Source organism: Vollenhovia emeryi, unplaced genomic scaffold (assembly GCF_000949405.1).
Source record: "Vollenhovia emeryi isolate VEMERY1.0 unplaced genomic scaffold, V.emery_V1.0 DF939146.1, whole genome shotgun sequence".
Taxonomy (NCBI): domain Eukaryota; kingdom Metazoa; phylum Arthropoda; class Insecta; order Hymenoptera; family Formicidae; genus Vollenhovia; species Vollenhovia emeryi.
In genome coordinates this window covers 220,869-245,405 of record NW_011967220.1, presented here as the reverse complement: position 1 = coordinate 245,405, position 24,537 = coordinate 220,869, and the positions used below count along the sequence as shown (strand labels likewise).

Below are 24,537 nucleotides of genomic sequence, written 5' to 3'. Positions count from 1 at the left end.
AAAGACACATTTCTCAATGGACTGTCGCAATAATTAGGTACCATTATCCATATTGTTATTGTTAAACAGGTTAGATAAAAGGTTGAGTAAAGCGACCTTGCGTTTAAAAATGCAAAAACTTGTAGTTCCCATTTTACAAGGACACAAATTTATCATCAATAATGCAGTTTATGCAATATATAATATTAATACATACTTAAATGTCATAATAGAATAAATACCAATAAGTGGAGAGTTAGTTAATTGTATGTGTTTGGATAAATTAAAATTGCCTGTACACGTATGAAAATTATAGGAAATTTTCATCCACAAACCTTCTTCTATGAGTGAGTTTTTCAATTTTGGTTTTTACATAGAGAAAACTTTGCCAGTTAAATAATGAAAATATAAAATTTACAGAAAGTTTCCTCTATAGGGAGGCCAAAATTGAAAGTTTGCTTAGTAAATTTTCTCTCTGAGCAAGTGGGTTTTTCAATTTTGGCTTCCGTCTAGTGATCTCCAAAAGGGGGAGAGGGGAAGGGAGTGAAGAAACGAGAGAAGACACGCCGGGTGAGTCTTGGAATTCAATCGATTCCGCCGGTTTAACCACACCTGCTCCTCGCTGAGGCACCGACGGCCGATTGATGAAGGGGAGAGGCAAAACTGACGCATCTTCAATAAGTCTTCATTGACGATGCAACGTTTTTGCACGTCGTCGTGTTCATAGTATCATGCTTTTCCGAGAACTCTCCTCTATCGGCCGATCGATCAATCGATCGATCGTCGTGAGCGCCTGTGCGAAATTGGTTCGTCTTCTTTGTAGCCGCTTGACCACAAGACGTGAAATTACTTTCTCGAATAACGAATTACGGGAATGACGAATCCTTCTTTTTCTTTTACCGACACCGAGGCGCGCTTTACGAATTTGCGGTCGATTACTGCGGCTACTGAATCCATCGCCGTTTTTCTCTTCCCGGAAATAATTCATGACACGCGCGATGACAATTGGAGGCCCCGTTTTAACTGGATCGTCTTCTTCTGATATCGATACCAAGACTCGAGAGAGGTCTAGGCGTACCGTTTCAAACCAGCTCGACGTAAAGGGAAAGAAGTTCGCGGAACTTCGCGGAACGGGGCTCACGATAGGAAGGAGGCGACCGACCGCCTGAAGGCGACCCGAGAGTGGTCGAAGAACGAATATGGTGTGCCGGGTCCATGGGAAAGCACCTTGGGCCTCGACACGACCGATGCCAGAGGTGAGCATTATGAGGTAATGCTCTCCCCATCGCCAGGGAAGAAGGGAGACACACGGATAGGTTCGACGGCCTGACAGAACGTGGCTCGCTCATTCAAACATTGGCTGGCCGACTCTGCGTTAGTCACACCAGACGGTGCAAGAAAGATCGCGGAAGTGATCGTCTCGTCTCTCGCGACTCTGGTTTCCAGAAATTAATTTCAATGCACGACATACACTTACATTCACGCTCGATTTAAGTCTCCCTTCTGTCGCATTTCTATTCTAATCTCGCCAAATAGCGCGGCTCGACTTTATCACGAGATGCGTACTTTAATGGAATCACTCTTTTTTTTGCCTTTCGAAAAACTAGTTTCCATTATAAGCGCAATAAAACATGCTCGAGTTACGAAAGACTTTTCTCATCTTCATCCGAGATTACTTTTACTCTCTCTCTCTCTCTCTCTTTGCTCCCTATTACCGCAAAATTCAACTTCTTGTCAGTATTCCGCAAAGTGTAAAAAGGGTAAACACAACATCAACGTGGAAACAAAAACTTTTTTTTACAACTGCAGCCTATTTTGCTACATTTATGGATGGCACTTATGGGCGATCCGGTGGAATACAATCTGACTTCGAGCAAGCCACAGGCAGAAATAATCCGATCGCGTCTTCTCGGGCGAGCGAAAATATTTCTTGCCCGTCTACCTCTTATTTCCTCGTGGGAGTCCGCGCGTTCACGGTCTCTCTATCAAATAAATGACTCACGTTTTGTACAGCGGCTCAAGCGTGTCCAAGGCGTTGAAGCCAGACGAAAGAAAGGGAGCTAGAAGTACACCGAGGCATTTCTGCAAAAACTTACCAGAATGCGTGGATCGTGACGCCAGCAGTAGGACGGCGGCCAGCCAGAGGATTATCCCGCGTCTATAAAGCGCGGTGTTCAACGCCGACATGTCGGCACTCTTCTTCCGTACCCTGCAACACGTAAATGACGATTTCGTTAGCTTATATTAGCCATGCGAACTTAAACCAAGCTTTGGTGCGTACCACATATGAAATGAGTGACCGGGCTAGTTTACAGGCTAATTTTACATCTCTGCGTAAACATTTAAGTCATATTTGTCACTTACACAATACAAAGTAGCCTATCCGTCTTCATTCAAATGTAATTAAAGTTTACTTGTTCACACCACCGATTATTCACTAGTCATCGATTGCCAATGATGAATAATATTAAAATACCCGACCGTAAACAATGGGTGGCGCCTCATATCATTTTGCATTACATCACGAATGCACTCGGCTTGGATTCAAACCTGCTCAGACGGCTTTGAGAATTTTTGTCGCGTTATTATCTGCGTACGCGCGAAAGTATAACGAGCCATTGTACGCTTATCTATTCTATCGCGAGGCGGCTTAAATGCATATCTATCTTGTCACGTGGTATTCTACCATGTAACTCTCGCCCTGATCTGACAGAATGACAGCTGGACGGACACAGTGGTCGCGTCTGGAATCGAGCCAGACGCACCTCTGCACTTTGACCGATCGCTTCTCGCGAGCCTGTGTACCGCACACAGCTCGATCTCATACGCGCGACTAAGTATACATAATTGACTAGGTATTAATTATGCAAATGAACATGTAATAAAGCTACATGAAGCGTAAAACAATGTATTAATAATTATCTATCGCCACATCTGTGTGTACCTATCGCTATATCAGTGTCAGGAAAACAGTCAGCCTCGAGAAAAAGAGCAGAGTTAATCGGTTAAACGCTGTGAAGAGAGTTAATCGGCGTTGGTAGAATTAGCCTCAAGGTATACAATGTATCACGGTGTCAAGACGCGAAATTCGCGACGCGAGAAAACATTTGACGCATTCGCGTCGCGGCGGGAGGCTAAATGCGATTCGTCTGTCTACCTGGAGCGTGAGGCGGCTATGAGAGGCGTGGGTGCGTGGGAATGAGCACGCGTGTTTGCACGAGCCCGCTGTGTGCTCAACCTCCTTCGTTCGTGCCGCGCTGACCAGCGGGATGGTGGTACGGATCGCGGCTTGTGCCCGATAAGGGAATAGGCGCGCGAAAAAGCGTGAGCGAAAAAATTTCACAATAAAATTTCAATTTTCAAGTGGGCGCTACAAAATTGAATGTCAGCGCGTTTGCATTCCTCCGTCCTGATATGGAGGGTGGAGAGGGAAGAGATGATGATCGTATCTGCGTTCTTGACCGAAAGAAATTACTTAGGACCGCTGACTTAGCTAGTAAACGCGATAAAGACGGAAGAGGAGGAGGAGGAGGAGGAGGAGGAGGAGGAGGAGGGGGAGGAGGGGAGGAAAAATAAGAAGAATCTCCAGGAAGAAAAGAAAGACTTTGGCGAAGCCGGCGGCGGCGCATACCAACCGTGCGACAGCGGCCTAATACAAAGCGGTACCGAGATGAAAGAGAGAAGCGCGCGCGAGAGCGCGTAGGTAGTTTCTCTTCTACCTGTCGACTTCATCTTTTCCCCTACGTATATTTCCTCCTCTGCCACTCTTCCCCCGGCAACATCCACCGGCAGCTCATTGTAGTCCGGAGAAGGAGGAAGAGAAGAGAAGGAGAAGGAAAAGTAGAAGGAGCAATGCGAGTCGCGACACCTAAACTCGCGCTCGCTCGTTAACGTCCATTTCATACTAGCCGCGCAGTAAATTACATCCCGGCCGATCGTAATGAATCTCACACCAATGGATTAGTCCGCGAGATATATTTCTGCGCTATGAGCCGCGCCACGACACGCACATCGGAGTCCGCGCTCCGTGGTGCGTTGAGACTATCTGGCGAAGCAACGGGGACCCTTACGTCATTGCGTATTCACGGTACAGCCCATTGAACAGGGGAATTCGGTGAATGGGTACGAGCGCATACCGCTAATACGCGCACGCACCTTTATAGCTTCAAGCCCGAGCGCTGGCCAGGGTCGGATCGCGTGAGCATTGTAGAAATACCAATTTCTTCCGCGAACTTTACAAGCGAAATATTCGGAGCTGCTGTTGCAGCTATCTTACTGGCGGTAATCCGCCAAACATTTATACAGCATCTAACTTTGCGTGGTCTAGATTCTTATTTCACCTCATATGCAATATGCATGCCTACAGATTTAAAGTTGTCCAATTCTATCCTCGAGATATAAATGTCAATTCTGATCTTTCACAGATAGCATTTTAATCAATAAAATCTCCGGGGATATTAAGGAAAGGGATTTAATTATGTCCTCAGAGCGAGTCATTAGTCTCTCTTAATTTTCACGTCGTCCGCTCTTCCGAGAACCGACTCTCCCGATAAGACCGCATTTCTCCCGTATCTCACGTTCGGTGGGTGCGTGCGGGTCGCGTTCGCAACCCAGAAATGACACACCCGTACGGTGATGCGCTGTGAATGGAAATATCGGCCCGGCTCCATTCCGGCACCGGCCGTCCTCGTCTCCCTCTTTCTCTCTCTCTCTCTCTCTCTTTCCTCGATCGGCACGATCGGCATTCTCGTCGATTCACCCTGATTCGTTACTTTCCATCTTGCTCGTCCAGAAACGAGCAGTAGGCGCGTCCGTCGAACCGAGACTAATTCCACTTGCGCTCTCGGTACGGCCGCGCCGCGACGGAAGGCACCGTGTCTTCGGGGTGCGCGCGTTTAGAAGACGCAGCGCGCATCCAAGTGCATCGTTGCAGGCGGCACGGCGACGTCTAGCCTGCACGCGGCGCATGTTTGTCGCCGATAAATTTGCGTTCGTTCCGGTCGTAATTGCCGGCGATGACGTCTTCCGGTTGCAGCACGCGCTAACGGCCACCGATGCTACGTACGCACGCGCGCTGGCGACCACTGGCTCTCCGAATCCTCTTAACTCGTGGCTCGAGTGCCCGCTCTCGTAACGGGATCCGCTCCTCTCCGAGTTGCCGATTGTAATTTGTCGCGGTTACGTGCGAGTTATTCCAAATCTAAAGAGATGTCTCTCTCTCTCTCTCTTGCTCTGAATATTTTTAATATCTTGCATCAATGAATCCAAAAAAATCATCTCAAATGCTGGAGCTCGTACTTATTTGTTCACTAGGAATCACCGATGCCTTCCCACATCAATTTGTGTACATATAGCGACACATTTATACATTTTATACATGAAAAATGTATATGTGTTTCACCTGTGCCCAAATTCATATGGAAAGGCATCGGTGATTTCTAGTGTACATCGATTTAATTTAGGGGTAATTCCTACAAGAATCGCCCATTGTAAATGATATGATTTTTATAAAACTCTACATTGAAATCGTTACTCGACTGAGTAATCGTATTTAAAGAAAATATGTAACACAGCTAATGCGCTTTCTTCATTCTCTTCTTATACAAACTTATACATTTAGCGAGCACAAACGGATAGCACAGTCACATAATTTGTGTTCAAACCAGTTGCAACAGTCATCGATCCCCTCTGGTTTCTCAGCGTGAGCATTCCGAATCGACGAGAATGGTATGGCCGGCAATAATTCACGAGCAACTTGAAAAAAACCGGCAACGATAACGAACGGCATCGCCAACAATGTCGAGGCGAAGAGAGCCATGTCCGATTTTACTTTCACGCTCACGATAAATTACGTTGGACGCTCAGAGCATGTAATACCATTCTCGGCAACAACAACGGGAGCGAGCAGTGCGTTAAACGCTCGAAGTAAGGCAAACGCCTCCGCTCTAATTAATGCGCTAATTAATGCGTCGTGATTATCCCGCGAGTGATTAACGCGCGAGGGGTAATACTGTCCGACTCGTTCGCGCCGAGGTAACCATCGCGCCGGGTAATAACAGCAACGATCGCTATCGAGCTCCTGCAACCGCAACGGGATCCTTTTTCACGTGCGGTTTCCAGCCACCGACGGGCAGAGTATATTCATTGAATTGTGGATAGCAGCAAATTAATTGTTATTAGCGTTCACGTTGTACGTTGGCCGGTGCCAGCCTGATCGCGGCTGGTCACGAGGTCAGGTCAGGTTCAGAGGCTAGTCCGCCTTGTCCGCGCTTAGGAACAAGATGGTAACGATAACGATCGTCGAGAGGAGTAGGGAAGGGGAACGGTGCTTGTGCCGAGATAACAGCCGGTCGTGCGATAATTGCGGCAACATAGGAGTTTGGCTTAGAGAGGGTATAGAGGTGCAGCTAAGCTGAGGTGCACCCACGGGTCCGGCACAGAGGCCGGGGTGCAGGCTGGTGGCAGAGGTTCCGTTACAGCCCGGAGGCTGCGTTCGTTCACCATTATCGTGGAACGCGGAATATGATTACCTTCACCTGGGAACAAACTCCTTACATACAGCCGACCGGCAAAGGAGACCGTGGGCGAAGTTCGCGTCGTGGATGCCGTGTCCCGGTTTTACTCGCCGTTCGCGTTCACTAATCAGATTGGAACTAGTCAGATCGACCGACTTTCAGAGAGGAGTACGCGTCAACGCGACCGCTTAGAATCGGCTCGACGGCACACAGATCTGCATACAGAGCGATTTGAGCATGGTATTTTGGACGCTTCTCGTCATCGGCACGTGCAGTTGATTTAGTCGCCCGTCTCGCATCGCGCATTATGCAAATCCGCGGCGCGATAGCCGGTGTGCGTGCGCGAGTGCGTGCGTACATACGCGCGAGTAGTTTAAGGAGCGGGAACTGATTACGCGACTGTGCGACGTGGACGTATCAATTTATACGTAATACGAAATACACATTTCTCGCGAGGGAGCTGCTTAATCTCGCGGGGTCTTCCGTACGTGCCGTGCCTGCGAAACGCCCATTGAAAATTCTGAAATTGATTTGTACAACTGCAACATTGTTTTATTTACGACGTCCGCGCGAGTAATGACGCGGTTAACAATTTATGACAACAAATGCTCGGCGACTGAAAGCGCGTACTTCCGGCAAGGTGGTACTTCGTACACGTTGGTATCGTACGAGTCGGGGAATGAATAACGGACCTGTCCGCCTCTCGTAAAAGGGATATCCGATGCTCGAGCCGCCGACGTGCTGCTTCATCTTCTTTGAGGACTACGCAAGTTTCGACGACTAAAAACCCGATAATTGACAGCGCGAGTACTGGTCCATCCCGAGCGCCTTATTGGCATAACAGTATGTCGGTCTAGCGTATATCAATAATGCCTTCACCGTGTCCTTGAGAGATCTACAGAAACGAATATATATCACCTACATAATTTAGAGATTTTCAAACTGATACGAAGAATCTATCTACATATTGTACGAAATTTTGCATTTATGTTAAATTGGCTAGAAAATTCGGTCATCGTTTTTTTGTTGTTGCAAGTTATGTGGGAAAAGAGCAAGCAATTTTCTCAATGACAAAGTTTAACTAATACCAAAGTCAGACAGTTATCGATAAAATCGGCATGCCGGAGGAAAACGAGGAATCTTCGAATAGGTATAAAATTACATAGCCGCGCGTACAAAGAATATTGTGAGAGACACGATCTCTACTTTGTTACCGGTACTGTACGATGATCTCTGGTCTTTAGCGGGACATAGTGCAACAGTCGTAATTTTAGTTCCGTTAATAGGAATGCGCTTTGAATGCCGGCGCGAAGGAAGTTGGAGTAAGGATCGCGCAGGACGAATTCACGTATCTGATACAGCGAATCATGACAAACGAGCGAAGGAAACGCACGTCTACGATCGTGTGGCGCGCATTTCTAATTTACGGTGCTGCAAGAGCAGCGATCGATCGGATCACGAGATCAAAGAGGGCGAGAAACCGTGGCGTATCAAATGTGTCAATTACGAGTAACGTTGCGCGGACTCGAAATGAATGGTGAAGTTTTACGACTCTCCCGCCATTAGAGAAACTCCCCAACTTCCGTTTCTCTCGGGAAAACTCTCGGGGAAACGATTAATTAGCGGGAAAATGCCTACGCCGTATTCTTCCCTATTTTCCCCTTTTCCTCTCTTTCGCTTTCTTTGTTTCTCGCTTGTACCGTATGCCGCGGTACATATGGTCGCACGCCGAGTTTGGCGCTCGAGGAAACCCTCGCGGTCCCTGAAGAGGTGACTTCCGCGTGCCAGGTAAACTGAACAGTGCCGGCGTGCAGCCGACGGCAGGACAGGTTGACGGCGAGGACCTTGTTACGCGATCATCAGCGGGCAATCTCTCGAGCCTGAGACTGACCGTTGCTGTTTGGAGAAGTCATCGAGACGCGAGAGATCGCGACACGAGAAACTCTAGCGACCCGTGACGCTCTGTCCCGCAATGAATTTTCATCCGTGTGCGGTTTACGTCGCACGTGTTTCCACGTTAAGCTGCGAGGTCGCGTGTTCGTTGCCGATTACACGGTGGTCATCGTTGAAATTCGCGGCGAGGTTTGCGCGGAGCGGTCATTATCGCAGGAATGCTCGGCGCGAGGCTGTTCGGTGCGCGCGCAACACCGAATGCCCGTGATCGTGTTTGGAGTTTCTCCGAGGCGATTATATTGCGAGTTAAGGGACTATCGGGTATTCATTACGCCTAATGACCTCTCCTAGGCGCGCGCGGCTCGGCTCGGCTCCGCTCAGCTCCGCTCGGCCGCGAGTGCTTTTGGACACGAACGACGGTACGTGAGGCGGCGAGGAGGGAAGGCACTCTCGGAACAACGGGGTTTCGATTACTCAGGGCCCCGACGTTCACACGAGGGTGCTCTCGAGCAACAGGTCAGCAACACGTACACGGCCTCTATTTATAAACCTACCTGAGCTAGAATTACGCGCTGCGCAGGATAAACCACCCGGACTCCTCGTGTTCTCCCGTGGTCCCCGACGGCGCAACCCCTCGCCCATATTAGGCCCGCTCGCGCTGCGGCGATTCGCATTTTACCCGCTGCTGATTTCGTGTTTTTATCCATCAATTTACGGTGAGAACGCGGCAATTCGTACGTACCGTTTCCTTGCCACGGATTTTTTCTGTTTGTGACGAATCTCGCAGATTCATCTATCGCGTTACGAGATGTTAATTTGGCTTAATCGGGCCGTGCGGGAAGGATAAAAGAGTGGCAAGAGTACTCAAAGAGACTATCCTCGAAATAATCGAGACAAGAAAACCACGGTAATACGGTGGAGATCTTATGAAATAAACAAATTAAATACTCTCTGCCGTGCCATTTCGGAATTTCCAGCCAAAAAGAACTTGCCGACTCGGTTTTTACATAATAAATTCATTTATTCTGTTTTTTTTTGCAGATGCCAGTCGTTCAACCGCAGCTCTGAGAAACTCGTAGCACAGAGAGGACTCATTGTGATACAAAGCACAGGTACGCCTATCATCCGCTGGTCGCGATTGAAACGTCCCCTCGATCGATCGATCGGTCGTTCCATCGATTGCTGGTTCGCTCGGCAGCACGTAATAACGCGCATTATCGCAAGATACGCCCCTTCATCGATATCGTAATATCTCATAGAAGGACGCATCTTCCTCGCCTACAACCTCACGAGATGCGCATCTTCCTCATTTCTCTTTTTTCTGCCTTTTCTCTTCATTCCCGTCAAATGCACAGCTAATAAGCGCATATACATATGTATATATACATTTTTTTTATCGTGACATCGTGACAGCTTGGCTTAGTACACGGGGAGAATTTTCTCTTAAAATTTATTCTGAAAATCGTGCAATCGTGGGACAACATGGCGTTTTGAAGAACTTTATGAGAGTTTTCTAATGCCACGTTGTCCGACGATTACGCGATTTTCAGGATAACTTTTAAGAGGAAATTCTCTCCGTGCAGACATCGTCACAAATCGTAAGATTAATACAAGAACGAGACGTTTAGCTTGATCATAAAATTCCGCTAATAGAATTACTGATCTTGATAAAGTACGTTAATTATATGCAATCGAACCGCGATGCCCGCGGAACGCGAACTCTAAACATGCTCTCTTTTAAATACCTCAGAATATTGCATAGCTTTATATTTACTCTCGCCAGCGTAAGATACGCCTCTCGCCACTACGCAATTAACTAGATATTAATACCGCGCACATAACTCGGCTGCAAGTTACTTGCAATTCTTTACGTTCGTCCAGGCTCTGTACGCCTGCATATATCTCCGACATACATCGGAGAAGAGAAAAATTAATGAAGGTGTAATCTCATCTTCCTCGTTCGTCCGTCATGCTTCCGAGTTTCTTAGTTGATACGAAACCGACGTACTTACACGGTCCGCTCTTCGTTTTCCCCCTCATTCTGAAAAACTCACGCGCAGCTAAGCAACTTCCGTTTTACCTCTTATTTTGTTTTCCCTTTCCGCGGTATTTAAACTCTCATCCATTTCAGAGCTCCTCGTTTTCATTTCGTCACGTTGTGTCCCGCGTGACTTTAACTGACTTTCAGCGTAATTTTTCATATTTTTCATTTTGAAACATTACTGACATTAAAGATGACACTAAATTTACAAAGGTTAATATCCTGTCCTTCTCTTCTCAATTATTGACAAATGATTTTACGACGATGCTGCTTCCTTTTCCATGTTGATAGTCTTTCCCTGTTCGTCGCGTCATTTACTCACGAACGGGCCCTTTGAGAGCAAACCCACGGAGCAAGCGGCAAGTTTCCAGCGAGAAATGCCACGCTCGTGTAAACACGAAGAAGGCCTCGGGAATGCAACGACTTCTTCACGGATAATCCATAAGTGGCTGTTTTGTCCGGCATGTAGCGCCCATTCTTGTGCCGCATTTTCGTTACACGTGCTCCTTTGCTAAATGTTGTTTCCGCAAAAATAGTTGCGTAGCATTTAAAATATTATCTGAGCCTATTGAACTCATTTTGTACGTAATGCCAATTATAATTACATTTAAATTATTTCTATTAAATAGATACATGTTGTCACGATGAAAAAGTTACAACTAGAATTCAAATTTTTTATGTTACTTCTTTAAACAATGAAAAAATGTCGTATCAACTAAGAAACTCGGAAGCATGACGGACGAACGAGGAAGATGAGATTACACCTTCATTAATTTTTCTCTTCTCCGATGTATGTCGGAGATATATGCAGGCGTACAGAGCCTGGACGAACGACTTCTCTTAACACACGATAAATAAAAAATATGTATATACAGTATCGGTAAAAATTATATCACATTAAAATTTTGAGCACACTCGATGCACTTCGACGAAAGTTATATTCAAAAAACTTAAGGCGATACACTTTTGGCCGGTACTGTACGAGTATATACTCGTATATACAATAAAATAGTGTTTAAGAATATGAATTATTAGTCTCCCACTTTCGTCTCGGCAAGGCAATTATGTCGATGAGAAGAACGTTAACCATGGATTACCACGCAAGAAGTCCGCGCGAGATTGAGAGCCGATGCGCGCGGTAAATTATTACCGTGGAGAGAGAGTAATCGTTAATCGAAGATCGCGGCGAGCAGAATGGTGTCGCCGTCACATTTATTGGCAGGAAGATCGTCGCGGAGTAATCACAAAGTTTAGGGTGCGCTCGATCGCGCCAGTTCATATCAGGCAGCATAATAACAGGAAGACATGCTACGATCACGGTAATTAAAACACGGCACGTTATAATCTTCAGCCCATTAAAGCCCATCAATTACGCACACCCTTCCCTCAACAAGCAGTATCTCATACTCGTCCGCAAGGCGCATAATTCAGGATGATGCTCTCGCGATAATGGCCGTTGGGCTGGACCAATGAGTTGATAGATTCTTGGAAGGGCGCGCGATTTAATGGGCTCAGTCAAAAATTCCGACGCGGTGAATCTCGATTAGAATCTTTTTGCAACTTTGGATACCGTCCGACCGGCTACGTCGCGTCACGGTCTTTTTATTTTCTTGCGCATCCCTCGATCGTGAGCGAAATTTCAACGAGCACGCGTTACGGCATCGATGAATATGTAATGCGCCATCGCGATTACGGCAGAACAATATCTTCGATCTGAGATTCCGAACAACAACGGTACACGCTTAATTATCGTAGGAACATAATCGTGGCCGTTTAATCAAACGTATATGTAATATCGCCGACGGAGGAACCAGTACATCCTGCTAACAGTAACCCCCCCCCCCCCCCCCGGGCGGAATGAAACACGATTAATCCCACGTATTCTATTTTACGCTCGTTGTATCGAGTGGCGTCCCGATAGCGATAAACGAGTGATATATCGCGCGGTGGATGCGATGTGGAATCCCTCCTGAGGACCGACGAGGAAACAATGCTCCGGATCTGACTCTGACACCAAACGAAGGCGTGGTAGCTCAATGAGCTGCGTTAATACAACATATACATTTGGAGCCTGGGGCGCGAAAGAGCGAGCTGGGTACCCCCTTTCTCACTGCCATTCTTATTCCTCCCAGGAGAAATCCAACGTGCCCGAGCACGCTTGGCGAATAAAGGGAGCGCGATTCCGCGCGAGACGTTGCGTGCCCGCTAGCTTTCCGTTCTGTTAATCGTCCGCCGATTTCCTTTCAGAGGTGACGGGGATCATCCTCGAGCCTAATCGAACGCCGCGCGGATGTACTGGTTAATGCTTGATTATTCCCGCACCGGCTGTCGATACATCTCTCTTCCTTCCTCCGTTGTTCGCGTTTTCGCTAAGAGCCGGTTTGTCCGCTATCCGCCACCGCCGCCGCCGCCGCCGCCGCCGCGATATTATTGGTTGCCGTAGCCTAGCTACAATCTCAAGGAGCGGCGGAAATCGCCCGTTATGAGGAGCACCGGTGATTAATTATTATGCAAACTAGCGGTACCGACATTCCCCGTCCTTTGGCGTATCCAGGCGGGAGATGCCGACGCCGCCGTCGCGGCTGCTCGGTATTCTAACGCATCACGGCGAACCGCTCTCGCTCGCCGGGCGCGCGAGCTTTCATCGCCTGGCCGCCCAACGCTACCATCAATCCATCGCTGATATTAGCTTCTCTGTGGTTAGGCATCATTTCGCACCTATCAAACGAGAAGGCTCCGCCGCGAGAGGTCTGGCCACGGCGCGATCGCGAGTCGCTCCGAATAGCGCGCGGCGCGGCAAAGTGGTATGATAATTGTCTCGCGGGCAGAAATAAAACGTATCAAATGTATGTAAATAGGGCTGTCGTTGGAATTCGCCGTCGTCATTCTTCTAGATTGGGTGACGCGTACGGACGTATGCGATCGAATGTGCACTCCGGAAGAGAGAATTCCTTTTCTAAGCGCTCTATCATTTCACTCATAAATACGTTATGTTGTGCGTAAAATGAACTTTTTCTTCCCCGGGTGTTGCTTCGATCGTAACATTACACCGCGCGTGCAGGAATGGTAAACTTGTACGATTGTCGAGCGCGTTCAGCCCTTGACGATTTCAGAACGTTATCTCGTGGCACTCGCCGAGTCGAATATTTCGGCCTCAGTTTAGCCTCGTGTAATTTTCGAATTGGGAGCAACGAGGTAGAACTAAGGTCTTCGTGTCGGAGAAAATATATTGAATTTGTGACCTCGGGTAGGCCTGAAAAGAGTCGCTATTTCCCTTTCAGCAGCAAAGAGGCCAATGCGAGTGTAATCGACAGAGGTTCCAGTGGATCCTCCTCGGCCTAAGAGGTTTCAAAGAGGGTGAAATATTTTATTACACTCTCTTTGAGAGTTGGAATGAGGTTAAACACAATTTTTTACTCATCTGCGTGTCAAGTTGAAGTTTCGAGCCGACTCCGAGGTCCCAATGAGGACAGAATAGAATAATTGAGGCCCATTCCGGGACCAAATACTCGACTCGCGAGTACCTTCTCGAATCTCAGCGAAGTCATAGTGGGAGGACCAAGCAGAAAAGGCACCAGAGGAACACGAAGCGCGAATGACCGGCGAGGTAAGTAATCGCAAATATTTGCCGACACGCTCGCGCCGCGGGATCGAATGCGGAAATTGCTGGCCGCGTACGTAGACCTCTTGATTTATGTGGCAAATAATTGCCAAATATAATGAGCCGACGTGACATAAACATGTCTCTCCCGTACGGTGTAATAATTATCAGGAGATGTCGATAACGTCGCGATGCGAGGCATACGGGCTCCGTGGATCGCGTCCCATAATTCTCAAGAAAATAGTAAAAGCGGCCCGCGTACCGGACGCGCCTATGGTTATTACCGTGATAATTTTCTAGACGAGCAAATTCATGGGCTCCCGTCTTAGCTAATCCCATAGCTTATCGGCTGTTATCCGGCATATTATTCGAGCGCATAATAAATATTGTCAGACGCAGATCTGGAAATCTGGTTGCATCTCGCGTAGAATTCGCCGTCGTTGACGCGGCAGCCTTTAAGATATACGCGAACCTCCCATCCCTCCCTTAAACACAGCCTATCTCGGCGTGCCGGTTACGCCCAGCAGAAGCACAGAATTTCATGCAAATACGCCGCGGTGCATTGCGTGTATATAGGGGGTTCTGAAGTAATTACAATAATAATGGCAGTCATAACAGCGTGTCTTCCCCGCGACGAGCGGACGACGGTGAACGAGTTGCCGCGCGTGGGAGCAGGAGTCTTTTCCTTCGTCCGCGATGTGCCTGTGCACACATCGGGAAACTCTCCACGTTGGTGTTCATCGCTGGCGCAAGGCGTTCATCGCTGTTTGCCTTACCGTTTATACGGAATCCCTGAAACACAGCCGAGTTTGCTTTGGGCGCGGCGCGACGCGACGCGACGCGACGCGACGCGGCAGCGCGGAGCGTCGTGTACCGTATGAACCGGAAAAGCCGAGTCCTTTAACAAGTCGGGGTGCGACGCCACTTAGCGGGGAATCGACGTTGGGCAAACACCGATGTGCCATGGGAAAGTCTTTCGGATTTCAGCCGCACGGTGGACGTGTATTCACATTGCCGGTACAAACGTCTCCCGTCTTTTCCTTATCCCTTCCGATTGCAGATGCGGAGCATTTGATAAAGCGTGCCTCCATAGTAATAAATAGGGGTGTATCTTCGGGGCGGCAAGGTACTAAAACGCGCCGCTTATTCATTTTCGGCGAGAGAAATAACGGGTTAGGATTAGACCAGGATTCGAACGTGGGACCTACCGCTTGCCGGGCGAGTGCTCTTCCAACTGTCGTGAGCTATCCAGGCTCGCACACGAAATCCTTCTCGCTCACCTACTTTGCTTTACTCAATAAAGTAAGAATGGTATACTAGCAGCGCGCGACTCCAGAGCGACGCGTGGACCTCGCTCAATGGTTCTCGTCAAGCTTTCAGCGAGAGCTTTACGAGAACGTTATAATTACAAATTTGTCGAATACTATTTTCACGGTAAATGATTCGGAAAATCTTACGGGGGGGGGGGCGACCTCGGCCTGCAGATTTCCACGTAATGCCGAGGTGAAGGAACTATAATGACGGGACAGCGCGAGGGCAGGAGGCGCGTTTGAAGAAACGGTGATTCTATTCTCTGCCAGGAGGAGACATGCGCATCTGTGCCTGCCTGGGCTTTACCGAAGTAAAGCCGATGACCTTAGCGAGTCACGATAGTGATTTCTTATACGAGGTTTCCAGATCGACCGACACGACGTCCCGACTAGGAAACCAGTACAAGGAAGTGCAGGACGATCGCTGAACGATTCTTAACTTCTAGGAAGCGCTCACGAGCGTGTGTGTGTGCAAAAGCCCGGGGAACGTGTGCCGCGACTTTTACTGACTTTTCTAAAACGTCAATCTCTGGCCACGTAACGGGAGATTTAATTACTCTTGGAGATATTATTTTATATCGATTCCCCTCCAAGATCAAATCTAAAATCAAATTTATCTTACCGTGGTAAGTGATTATTTTGCAAGGGCAGCGTAAGCGCAGGCAAAGCTCGCGAGAGCGAGAGAGCATTTGCTGCCAATGTGTAAAATCGAGACTAATTAAAAATGAGCTTCACAAGAGATTTGCGAATCAAGCTCTCGATCGTATCAGAGGTACAATCACGTATGCGGCCTCAGGTGTCGAAGGATCGATGAAGTAAAAGAGCGTGACGACCGTGCTCGGCTCGTGCTCGAGGCACACAACGGAACGTCACTGTGACCTATGCCCAGGTGCAGGGGATCACCTTCGCTTCTCTGTATAAATAAATAGTGCACTAGAGAGGCTGCCAGTGCACCCGGCTACACGCCAGTAAAGATCACCCTTCTTGTCCGCGGGACAAGGCGCACGGGAAATAATATAACGATGGCGAACCGGATGCGAGACCACGCGGGACCACGAGGAGCAGCCGTCCAGCGCCAGTTGCCAGTGGAGTTGTCTTACCCGGTGTAGACGCGAGATACGATCTCCGCCGACTTCTGGCCGCCGGTTGCGGGCCCACGGCTCCGAGGCGGGCTCGCGGGACGACAAATCCTGTCGACGAGGCTCGTACGTTGTCAGCCTTGGAACGACGATAATCGCCGCCGGGGACACCCACGAAACGACACGTCGTTAAGCCGCGGCGCGAAGTAGCACGGACGCTTCGTGACGGACGGTTTTATCCCGATTAGTCCTTGTCCCACTGATGCTACCGTGCTCGCTTAACTAATCAATATGCTAATCACGAAGAAGATTAAATCCCATATCTCGTAAAAATGATGGAGAGTACGCTTGATAGTTATCGTTGCTAGAGATACATCCCGGATGATTTAACGATCATTGTGGAATTCATATCCTTATGACGATTGTCGATATCTCAGAAGACCGGACGGTCTAATGCCGCAACCTCGAGCAATCGCTAGGTACATCCTCAATGATCCTCAATTATTACGAGGGATCATTGCAGTGATATGTACCTACGATTACTGAGTGCGTGCCTGCAATTGAAAACGGACCAGTTACACTGATATCATAGCAACGTTCGGTTCGACGCGATGCGGTTCGGCATCTCGGAGTCGTGCCCTCCGCGTCGCCCTCCGCGCGAAACCCGGAAGAGCCACTCTCGCGAACCTTTCTACTTCAATATCCATCCGAGAGCCGTGGAAGCCCCACCGAGTGCCAGGCATTACGCGCTCTGCGGCCGTCAGCTGGACGCGGCCCTACCGGGGGAAAGGCTAGAAAATGTAGCGAAACGAAACGAAATAGGGCAAAACGAGTGAGATAGAAAGAATGAGCGAACGGGTCGACGCGCGGCGCAGCGCGGCGCAGCGCGGCGTAGCGCGGCAGAGGACAAGGAAACGAAGGGAAGAGCAAACGAGAGAAGACGGTGAGCTGCTATTCTTCATACGTTCGCGATAGAACGATCGAGGAGGAGCCGCAGTCTGTTACTATCTTATTACAAGGCTCCGTAAATGGTCTTCATCAAGGTAAGATCGTGTTCCACTAGGCCGGCATTTCCTCCCGTTGCTCCCTCTCCTTTCCTCCCCGCCCTTCTCTTTCCTTGCCCCCTTTTCCCCGTTCTTTTTTCTCTCTTTCCTCTTTTTTTTCCTCTGCTCTTCCCTTCGTTGTCCGCCGCGGCGGCGAAGGAGTCGGCGAAACCGCGTGGAGGCTCCACTCGCCAATGAGAGGCAGAATGAGAAGGTGAGATTCTTCGACGTTATTAATCTCGGAATGGCCGTCACGCGCAGCGACGGTCGTGGCTTCGTCGCGTACCAGAATAGATAGATCGAGGGTACCAACGCCACGAGTTCCAGAGTTCGTTCTTCACGGTCGGGCGACTTTCGCCTATATACCACACGCGGACGATTAACGATTGTGCTCGTTAAGCGACAGTTCCTCTTTCCATGAGAACGAGCGACCGTCCAGAAGAAAGTTAAAAGCGAGGGGATGGTTCTGCGGCGAAGGCCGGCAGAATCATCCCCTTCGTCGAAGACAAATGACACCAAGCGCGACAGCGCCCCAGGCGTCTTCGTCAGATCACGAGGGATGTGTCAATAATGACAATCGACAAAAAGAAGAAAATTACCCAGAGTCGCAAATGACATTTTAGACGACCGGCTTTTCGGCGAGTTTACAGTTTGTGTCATTGAAAAAAATATTATTGCTTGCTACGTCTCTTTAGTTCAGCTGCGAACGATGTCCTTTTATCTACATTTTATGCCTCTGAGGCCCGGCTTTTCATTTTCTGGTCAACCAGAAGTCAGCCGACTCTCCATCTTTTTCTATGTTATTATCTGAGAAGAGAGTCGACTAACCTCTGGTCAACGATCGGCCAGAAAATGAAAAACCGGGCCTGAAACTTGATGAGACAAACTTGATGATCTTCTCATTTTCAATCTATAAATGGCGAGTTGTTAGGGAAGAAAATAGAACGTGACCGAGCGTTACATCATTTTCGATTAGCTCGCTCTCCGGGATATCTATCTCGGTTGCCTCGCAAGGGATAATCGTGCGAATATTCTGACAACAATCGTAGGAAGTTGTGGGTAGGCGAGGACCACGAGCGTTTAGGAGTGACAGCGCGCCGCGGGGATTTCCCGTGCGTCACAGTCACGCTCTACTTTTTCAGCGGTCAAATCTGCATGGGCTTTTTTCCCCATTTTTCGCGATTCTTCGGGACATTCGCGCGATCGCGACGGCACGATCGTGTCGCGCGGAAAGTCAACCGGCTAATTACAAATCGCGCGACGATAACGAAGAGCAGTGAGCGCAGCGAGAGCGCGGTGGCTGGGTGCCCGGGCGGATAATTTACCGTTACCGTACAAGAAACCGATTACCAATGGAGATTAATTCTCGATATCGGGCAGACGTTAACCCACCTCTACAGTCGTGAGAGAGTAATCGTGCGCGATATGAGCAGACACACCAACGGCAACCTGCTAGGCCGCTAACACGGTCCACATAGTATATCGGCCCGTATCTCACGGTTATATAGTATTCGTTAGTATGCTCGGTAGCACAGTATACCCGCGCTGTCTATCCGCGCCGTCGTCCCGCCCGTAATTTATCGCTACTAGGTCGACGCGGATGTTACGAATTATTTGGCGGATAAGTCATCGGCGAGTCGCGTGCACTCGTATTCGCGACCTGTTCCTGTCCCTGTTTGCATGCTGATTCACGAAGAGAAAGGACAGGCCGCGGAAGAAGGAACGGAGAGGCGCGTGTCGCGAACAAGAGAGAGACGCAGACAGGTCACCGACCAGTTGCCGGTGACAATTCCGACGGTCGGCCGACGCGCGGGCCGACAGGTACCTCCTACGTTATTAGTGGAACTAGGCCAACGGTGCAGGTTCGCCAAAAAGAAAAAAAGAAGAAAAAGAGCTAAAACCCACAACGCAAATTGGGTCACCTTTATTTTCGTTCGTACCGGAATAAAGGCACTTCTAAAGTGTTTCAAACTGCCGACCACCTGAATTCGAATGTACGTGACCTTCCCAGCGACGCGACTCTTCACTTTTATACGACGCTTATCTTCGCGGATCTTGCGTTTGCTTCTTTAAGAAATAATTACTTCATTACGGTAATGTACTCTACATACTTTTTCTCCATAAAGAGCATGCAGAATGATTTTATATAATGAAACTATTATAAAAGATAGCAGCTTAAATTATAACTTGTTTGCACAACAATCTTCTCGTTTCCCTCATTTTATTACAATGTAATCTCGCATTGTGTTCCTCGAGCTAGCATTAATTATACGTACCGCTTAACACTTTATCGTATTCCTGGGAAAATCGTGGAACGTAAAAAAAAAATATTGAATGAACGGGGAAATGAAACCGCGCCAATATGCCGATTAGCGTTCTGAAAACCGTTTGTGAGGTCGTGCATTATACGTGGGACGAGTTCCAAGGTGGCGCGAAGGCGATTCGTGCGCGCATTGAAATTCCCTCCGATCTCGCCGAGACCGAGTAGCCGATTTTTATCGAGTACATGACTGGTTACCGGACAGAAGTCATAAACCGCATTCGATATCGAACAACGGTCGTACGCGCGCGGAATAAAAAGTGCTCGGCCGGACGCGCATTCGCGATATTTCGATCGGACGAGGGAGAAACCATTCGGACGTCAATGGGCGAAATAAAAAGGAGAAATACCGTTGATAAGCGCCGAGAAGAATGGACGAGTGCTTGGCGTAATAATATTTAATGGCGGCCGCGGGCGTACAGGAAGCAGAAAATTTCTGTCGCGTCTATGATACCGCGACAGCCGATAGAGCACGGCACTCGTACGTGATGCTCAAAATTCTTGCGTGTCTGGAGCAATGTCACACCTCGTTGCGCGGATAACAGAAAGCCGATAATTTATCATCCATATTTCACGACCGAATGTCCAACTCGATTTATTGATCGGGGCTACACACCGAGTGCACTTTACGATATCCAAACATCCAAATGATATTTTTGCGCGTTTCTATTTCGTCTCGCCCGCGGATGGGTCAACGTCCCAGGACTCGCGATCGATTTGCCCAAGTATCGCTAAATTCAGCAAAACCGTCCGATTTCTACGGTATTGTCCTACGTGACCGAAGAATTGATGCGTGCGATTGAATCCGCGAGCTCATTTCACGCGCTACAGGAGCGAGCCTATAGATGTACTACTATTTTTATACACGTTGTTTGTAACGCGCTGTTCTTTTATAACTGGAGGCCGACGGCCGTCCAAGCGTCTCCCGCTGTTGCGCTCTTTTTTTTATCCGCAACACTGTTTAATCGGGAAGATTATCGGCTCAATACGCTCAGCGATCGATCGCTTTGAGAGTCACGTGAAGCGTCCGTCATTCAAAGTCCGACGACGGCGACGATCCGACACGCGCCTTGTCCTTTTGAAACTTATTGTAGCGTGTGCTCATGACGAATACGTTGCTTCGACACATACCGTTCGCCTCTCTCGTTTTTACCGTTTCATGAATATCCGTGCGATTCAAGCTTTCGGTCAAGCGAGAATCTAAAGCGGGCCTGACGAAGACACGTACGACATTTCACGGGACATTTTTAATCATTCTATGGAAACTCGATATTTGACGATCTTCTATTCATACCAATCCGACGAAAAAATCGTCAACCAGTAATTCGTTTCGTAAACTGCAAAATGCATTTCGCAAATTATTATTTGATTTGCAAGGTGATTTTGTTTACGAATAAATATATAATGCGGATGAAAAGCGAGGAAAGCCAAAAGAGAGACTCGTCGGACGAAAAAATGACGCTCGGAATAAATTGCAAATAATCGGACGTTAGTGTTGGAATTGAGAAAATGTATATAAAAAAAAGTTTGCACCGGCAAAATCCTAGTCAAAGCATTGGGTATGTGGATAACAGTACTGTTGCGGGAAGGAAATAGCGAGTGTCCTATCGAGAAGTTGCGCGGCACAGCGGTGCCGGCTGATCGCAAAATAATCATTCAGCGACTTGTGAACGCTCTATCCGCGGACCAACAAACTTCGGATTCTCTCTCCGGTTATTGCCCTTCGTAGATCGCAGGCCTGCCGCGAGACACGATTCTTATTTACACTCCATTACCACGTGTCATTTTCGTCGTTCTACCTAACAAGCGCGGGAGCATCGCTGTAGACACAGGTTGATCTTGCTAATTAACGTTCAATAATGAGTACTTTGTCAGCGTATTCCCGGTATTTCTCCACGTGCGTGGATTCTGCGGAATCCACTTTTTCTTACAGTCCTAACTCTCTTGGGCGTTGACTCTTTCGGCAACTTAGGCCGGTATTCATAGTCGATTCTTATTTCAGTATCATCTTAAGTGTTGTCTTAAGACGCTAATACGGCTCTGTGATTGGTTGAAAACACATTAAGAGTATACTTAAGATGATATTAAATATAAGAACGGACTATGAATACCGGCCTTAGTAATTATTTTTAGGAATTGATTAAGTTAGACGGCTCAGTGACTTGAATGCAGCGTCGAACGTGGGCAGCGTGGAGAAAGCCTTTCGCGAAATTCCATACGCCGGCGCCGTAGACAACGCGACACGTACTTCCAGTTGGTATTTAGTCGTACATGAAGAAATGAGATATTAAGAAGTGAAGAGCGAGGCTGAAAATCGTGAGGGAAACATGTCTTTCAACGTTGAACGTTACGGTAGCGACGCGGATAAGTAAGCCTCCTAACTATTGTGTATTAGAACGCAACATCGCACGCGGCTGCGAAGATCGCAGCGTTATTACGGTCGATATGCAGAGTTAACTGTTCATCGGAAACCTCGCGTTTCCGTTGAAAGGCGATTTAATATATCACGCCCGTTGATCGTTACGCGATAGGCGAGCTATCGGACGCACGTCGACCGTGACGGATTTGCCCGACCGTTCGTTTTTGCGCGGAGCCAAGATTGCCTCGCGAACGACGAGATCCGCGGCGCACCGTCAGGAAAATAGCAACAATCGACCGCGAACGTAACAGCAACAGCGGTTGCACGTGCTCGAGAACGCGAGGCGCCGCGTCATGCAGCATTTCCGATGGTTGTCGTCGCCGTGATCGTCGTCGTCGTCGCCGCCATGGTTTCCACGAGATTGAGAGGAGAATTCGATCCACCGCAGGAATGTCCCGTTTATTCACGCGTGTCTCTCTCCGTCATCGTCGGAAGGAACGGAGCAGCCCGTTCCGACGGATACAAAGAGGGGAAGGTGAGGTCCCCCGTGGTTTCCTCTAGTTTGCATTTTTCGTCTCTGCTCCCGTGTCGCTCTCTCGCACGGGGCCATTATTCCGATCCCCATTTCTGTGTCTCATTATGTAGGACCGCGCGGCCTGTTTTAAATTCTCCTCGAATAGTTGTCGTTTAAAAAAAAATCGATATACTTTCGATCCGACACAGAGCCGCACTGCGAGGAGTTCGATCAGCGTGTCGAGAAAATGTCGAATCTTTCGGCTCGAAACTTTACCGCGCGGTTTTGTACATTTTTATCAGAAACCTTGAGATCGGTCCCGATCAATGAAACTTTGTACGAAATATAATTTACTCGGATTGCGTGTGTGGGCACGTATTAACGTCCGTGATTGTGAGTTTGTCATCGCGCTGTTTCGCGACTATCCCGTACTCGAGCCTCCGGACATCGCGGACACCCAAGATTCTGTCGATTGAAAACCGCCTTTGGTATTCAAGCACCGCTGTTTGGCTTGGTATTTAAATATTGTTTCTCTTAATTGCACCAAGCGTTCGTGCACGTCTGACTACCTTCCGCCGGTTGCAAGTAGACATGCATATCTATTGTACAACGCTTTCAATTATTTAGGCAGAACCGTCCCGCTCCTTTTGGCCTGACTCTCGTTTCGTTTTCACACGACTTTATAAACTATTCCGGCGATTGTGTGTTCCTTAATCTTTGCTTATTCAACCGAGAGCCGATACGCGACAATCCATTTACACGAATTATTAAGAAAAGTGGTCGATCGTTCCTCACTGATTATATATAAACGAAACGACCGTGAAATATTTAAAAAAAAATTGATTGCAATTTTACGATTCCACATTTGCATCAAGAGTAATGAAAATATTTTTTTTAAGTAAAAATGACATTCTGTAAATATCTAAAACTTCGCTGTCAAAAAGTGCGCGATGCTTCTCAATCCTCGTAAATTCGTGCGTTTTCTATGACAAATCAATCGCGCATGATAAACGAATTCTTATATTATCTATTCGATTCTTATCACCGGCGACACGAAGTGAGATTCCCCGTGCGAGAGAGAATTACTTCACTGCTGGATATCCCTCTCGAAACGGAACGTCCGAATTTTCGTACAAATCTTTAAATCCCACCTTTCCCTCTCGAAATCACTTGAGGATCGGGACATTCTCTTGGTGGGTGCACATCATCACAGTCCGTAAAATCCACGGCGATGACAACGTCGGCGACGATCACGACGATCTCGTGTCGGTATTGCGGCCCGTCACAGCCGCGTGCAATCGAGTCACTGATCTTGATCACTTGGTGTCAATTGAAGGAGGCGCGACCAAGCCGCTTCATCACTTATCCACCCTCAGCGACCGGCCGAGTAGAAGACCGGCACTAAGTACTCTTCGTGATCACTTACCTATCCAGCACGGTCGTCGACGGCGGACGACCCTGACGGCTCGATGCGGCGACGTGATCCCCTCTCGATGCACGGTCGATTTAGTTAGTTATCTCGCACCGTGTCGGACGCGAATCTACCGCAAGTTTACGGCAAACTACTTGCTCGCTCCGGAGCCGCGATGCGACGATTGTCTTTTAAAGGGAACCCGAGCTCTTATCTCGCACCCTCGAGCGTGTACGAGCGTAAGAGCTTACTCTCTCGTCTCTCTCTCACCCCCCTTTCTCTTGCTCGCGCTGTGTCTTTCTCTCTTTCTCTCTCTCCCTCTCTCTCTCTCTCTCTCTCTCTCTCTCTCTCTCGTCCTCTTTAGCTGGTCCCTCAAAATCACCGCAACACCACACCGAACAGAAGTGAACTACTCGTGCGCCGCCGGTTCACGGTACCTTAAATACCTTGGCAGCCGCGCCGCCGCCGCCAC

General features: G+C 48.4%; 1 protein-coding gene across 3 annotated transcripts in view; it reads right to left on the bottom strand.

Moving 5' to 3' along the window:
* Positions 1-24,537, bottom strand: part of LOC105566149 (titin) — a 44,042-nt gene that overhangs the window by 17,489 nt on the left and 2,016 nt on the right. The window contains exons 1-2 of one of the 3 annotated variants that reach the window (XM_012019924.1): positions 24,081-24,505; positions 2,076-2,188 (exon numbers count right to left, since the gene is read on the bottom strand). In XM_012019924.1, coding sequence (XP_011875314.1) covers positions 2,076-2,166 — 91 coding nt within the window. In that variant the 5' untranslated portion in view covers positions 2,167-2,188; positions 24,081-24,505. Of the gene's footprint in view, positions 1-2,075; positions 2,189-23,805; positions 24,054-24,080; positions 24,506-24,537 lie in introns of those variants that run through there. The other 2 variants (XM_012019923.1, XM_012019922.1) reach the window with 2 other exon arrangements.